Source organism: Sorghum bicolor, chromosome 2 (genome assembly GCF_000003195.3).
Source record: "Sorghum bicolor cultivar BTx623 chromosome 2, Sorghum_bicolor_NCBIv3, whole genome shotgun sequence".
In the NCBI taxonomy this organism is placed as follows: domain Eukaryota; kingdom Viridiplantae; phylum Streptophyta; class Magnoliopsida; order Poales; family Poaceae; genus Sorghum; species Sorghum bicolor.
Window position 1 is genome coordinate 61409607 of NC_012871.2, and position 4504 is coordinate 61414110.

General features: G+C 49.7%; 1 protein-coding gene across 1 annotated transcript; it reads left to right on the forward strand.

Annotated features, from left to right (window-relative positions):
- On the forward strand, positions 1644–4504 carry LOC8062769 (lysM domain-containing GPI-anchored protein 1). Its single transcript, XM_002460268.2, has 5 exons — positions 1644–2675; positions 3429–3546; positions 3629–3793; positions 3917–3948; positions 4062–4504. The coding sequence occupies exons 1-5, from the start codon at positions 1997–1999 to the stop codon at positions 4295–4297; spliced, it is 1230 nt and encodes a 409-aa protein (XP_002460313.1). The 5' UTR covers positions 1644–1996; the 3' UTR covers positions 4298–4504.

Below are 4504 nucleotides of genomic sequence, written 5' to 3' on the forward strand. Positions count from 1 at the left end.
GTCAAGAAAAAGTACTGCGTCTCGATCTATACGAAAGGGCACAGGTTTTTTCTTTCGGTTTCATTGATAGCAGAAGAGTACGCTAGCTAGCGGAGCCTGAAAACGCTTGCTTGCGCCCCACCCCTACGGAAACTATTGCCTATGCTTGCTGCTCGCTCAGTGTCAGTAGAAGGGAAGAAAAGATGGTTACTCAACTCTGGTGAAGACTAACTCTCTAAGATTTGACACATCCAATCATCCATTATTTGTGATTAACCATGAGCTGCAAGAGAGCCTAGAACCAAAGCCAGTCCGTCTCTTTGAATAGGACCTAGAGGCAAGGTTTTCGGTGACATATATTATACAGTGTACCTTTTTTACGAACCAAATTACTCAATAAAAAAATAGAACCCACATCAATAAAGTTACATTATGTTTGTCCTAGAACTTCGACCAATTGTCAAATACAGTTCAATGAAAGAACTCTGGTGAAGACTAACTCTCTAAGATTTGACACATCCAATCATCCATTATTTGTGATTAACCATGAGCTGCAAGAGAGCCTAGAACCAAAGCCAGTCCGTCTCTTTGAATAGGACCTAGAGGCAAGGTTTTCGATGACATATATTATACAGTGTACCTTTTTTATGAACCAAATTACTCAATAAAAAAATAGAACCCACATCAATAAAGTTACATTATGTTTGTCCTAGAACTTCGACCAATTGTCAAATACAGTTCGATAATAAGAATTCGACTCAACTTGATTCCAAACACAATGTAGACTGCACGCCAAAGAAAATGGGCATAATTAATGACATAAAAAACAATTGATAGATCGTTTCATTTTTTTTTCAGAAAAGCATCATACTTTACTAATCATTCCATTCCTCCTAGCTAGATTTCACTTTCTTTTTAAATACCAAATGGGGATATTTAATTTGAGGTAACCTTTATGTTGTTATTGATTAGATGATGATGTATAGACTTAACCATGAAAGATCTATTTTAATGAAAACTCCAGACAAACAAATCCACACCCTCATTTACATTAATATGTGCTAATGTCACAGCTAGGCTATGATATTCAGGTAACTTGTTTCACATTAGTGCCCTCCTAATGTTGCTTCCTTTTGTTGCAAAACATTAAACACTGTTTGCCAATGACTTGTATGTTTGAATTTATTCACTGTGAAAAAAGAATGTTATAGTTCCAAAAGAAACAAAAAAAATGAATTCTTTTACTTTTTACCCTCGTTTGTTTCAAGATTATCGTACAAAAAAATACACACCGCATATCATCGGGAACGCTCATTTGATAGGCCGTGCTGATGTGCTTGCCTGCTTGGTAGAGCTATTCATTTGAAGTTTAAGCACCCCAATTTCTGAAAATAATACGATTTTTCAAACAATGAAAGAGCATGTTAGGCCTTGTTTAGATGCGAAAAGATTTTGGATTTCGCTACTGTAGTACTTTTGTTTGTTTGTGATAAACATTGTCCAATTATGGACTAACTATGATTAAAAGATTTGTCTCGCAATTTACAGTTAAACTGTGCAATTAGTTTTTATTTTCGTATGTATTTAATGTTTTATGCATTTGCTGAAAGGTTGACGGAGAATCTTGAAAATTTTTTGGTTTTCGGGGTGAACTAAACAAGGCAGTAGTTTGGCGTAAATAGCTCTTGAATATCTTGCAATTTTGGGCAAAGGCACTGCTGGGTTAGCATGTGCTACGTGTACAATATTTACTGTACACTCATTAGTCCGTACACTCTGCTCCGCTAGTAATCCAAATCCTGCCGCACTGCACCAGACTGTCAATCGCAGAGGAGGATCGGATCCAAAGCCCGCACGCATTCCCAGCATCCGCCACACTGACAGAGTTCTCGGTCTCCAGCTTTGCTCTCCACTCTCGCGAGCCACCTCCCGACGGATCGCCGACCAGCCCGGAGGCCGTCCGGCCGCCGCTCACTGTCTCCGGCGACCCGCACCCACCCTACAGCTAGCCGTCGTCATGCGGGCAGCAGCGGCGTCCCTCTCCCTACTACTACCCCACCTCCTCGTCGTCCTGCTGCTGCTGCTGTCCGCCGTGCCCAATGCCCTGTCCAAGTCCACGCTCGAGTCCTGCGCCTCCTCCACGGCCTGCCCGGCGCTGCTCTCCTACACGCTCTACGCGGACCTGAAGCTGGCCGAGCTCGCGGCGCTGTTCGCCGCCGACCCGCTGGCCATCCTGGCCGCCAACGCCATCGACTTCGGGGTGCCGGACCCTGCCGACCGCATCCTCCCGGCGGGTCTCCCGCTGCGCGTGCCGGTGCCGTGCGCCTGCTCGGACGGCATCCGCAAGGCCACCTCCGTGCGGTACGTGGCCCGGGCGGGCGACACGCTGGCGTCCGTCGCCGCCTCCGTCTACGGCGGGCTCACCACGGCCGACTGGATCCGCGACTCCAACGGCATGCCCGACGACGCCGCGCTCGACGCCGGGACCACGCTGTTCGTGCCGCTGCACTGCGCCTGCTTCGGCGGCGTCGACAGCGGCGCCCCCGCGGTGTACCTGACGTACGTGGTGGCCGAGGGCGACACCGTGCCGGCCATCGCGCGGAGGTTCCGCACCACGGGGAACGACCTCATGAGCGTCAACGACATGGCCACCGCCGACGTCGCCGCCGGGGACATCATCGTCGTGCCGCTGCCAGGTGAGCGCGCTTTCTTGGATCTGGTTTTTTTTTTGGCGTTGCTGGCCTGGACTGGACCGTTTGCTTGCTCGGCCTGAGATGTACCCTGCACAATCACTCTCGCTCCGTCACTCGCGTGCGTGGTCGGTTGGTTAGATCGGACGCTTGCCGACAAATTTTGGTTGGTAAAAGTTGCTCGCGTAGCAGTGACTGCAGTGTGGCCATTGCTACCAGTAGCTGTCTAGCTGATCACTTACCTGAAGTAGCAAGCAGAATTCACGCCGTTGTCGCAGGTCTTTTGCACTTGAAGTGTTGCTTGATCGCATCTCGCGATTTACGGTTAAATTGTGCAATTAGTTTTTTTTAATCTATATTTAATATTTCATGCATATGCCGAAAGATTCGATGTGATGAAAATCTTAAAAAAATTTTGGTTTTTGGGTGAACTAAACAAGTCCTTAACATTTCTGCAGTAGTTCAGTAAAAGCCAGGCTGGCAGGCTGGCCGTGCAGTTTGTATATTTGGCAAGGGCCCGTGAGTGTTTTTTCTTTGCACATGACATGAGAAGGGGATGGAAAAGGGGTGAAGCATGCAGCACGAGAGCACGGCGCATTTTCACGATTATGCGCCTAGTGCCGCTGCGCCAAAAGTGTTTGAGTTGGTGCTCTGTCTTGAACTGCAAATATTGTCCAGTAGCAAGCTGTGCGCGCGCTTCATCATCGTTTGATACTTTTACTGACACACTCGGTGCTCTTCACCTACTACTGTGTTCAGCATGCGCGTCGTCGTTCCCGGCGTTCACGTCGGACGCCGGCCTGGCCGTGGCCAACGGGACATACGCGATCACCGCCAACCGCTGCGTCCAGTGCAGCTGCGGCCCTGGAAACCTGGAGTACGTAGCGTCTCCCTGCACCTGCGCCCCTGCTGTCTCGTGTTTCTGACTAGCTCTGCCGCTGCCGTTGCTCGTGTTGCAGCTTGTTCTGCGTGCCGGCGCCGCTGGCGGACTCGACGTGCTCCAGCATGCAGTGCAGCAACAGCAGCATGATGCTCGGCAACTTCACACTCCAGATGACCAGCGCCGGCTGCAGCGTCACCTCCTGCAGCTACGGCGGATACGTCAACGGGACCATCCTCGCCACGTAAGCATGCATCATATTGTCCCGACCCAAATTCACCTCTCCCAAATTGATCTTGTTCCTCATTTGAGGGAAAAACAAAACTTTTTCACCGACAATCTTTGTTTGCATCTTTGATTCTTGCAGGTTAACCACGTCACTGAAACCCCAGTGCCCAGGTAATAATTCCCCTTGCCACCGTCGCTCACAATCGACCATGGTCGTCACGCAGAGCTGCTTATCATTTTTTTTTAATTTGTTGAAACATTATTGTGCCGTTCGTGTCGTGCAGGCCCACACCAGTTCCCTCCGCTGATGCCACCGCCGACGTCGTCGTTCTTCGAGACGTACCTCGGCCCGTCACCGACGCCGATGGCATCTGAAGGCGGCATTGGTCCGCAGATGGCTGCCATGGCGCCGACGAGCAGCCCGCCGGCGAGTTCAGGCGGTCCTCCGATGGCAGGATCACACGGCAGTGGCGGTCTTGCGCTGGTCGCTCTCTGCCTCGTCGCCAATCTGCTGTGGTAGATGGGCTGTGACTGTGAGAGAACAATCGAGCAGCACTTGTTCGGAAGGGGATTCTTTTGTACAGGAGCAGTCGGCCATTTTTTCTGCGCGGCGAAGCGTGCAAATTCTTTTTTGTTCTTCATTCGATTTGTCGTCCTTGTAATATCGCCAACTCATGCCAATAAGGGAGCATTTATCTAGGAGGGTCGGTGACAATGTTCGTGTCAA

Coding starts and splice junctions, on each gene's coding strand:
- LOC8062769 (XM_002460268.2), top strand. CDS start 1,997: ATGCGGGCAGCAGCGGCGTCCCTCTCCCTACTACTACCCCACCTCCTC. Junction 2,676..3,428: donor CATCGTCGTGCCGCTGCCAG/GTGAGCGCGCTT, acceptor TACTGTGTTCAG/CATGCGCGTCGTCGTTCCCG. Junction 3,949..4,061: donor ACTGAAACCCCAGTGCCCAG/GTAATAATTCCC, acceptor CGTGTCGTGCAG/GCCCACACCAGTTCCCTCCG.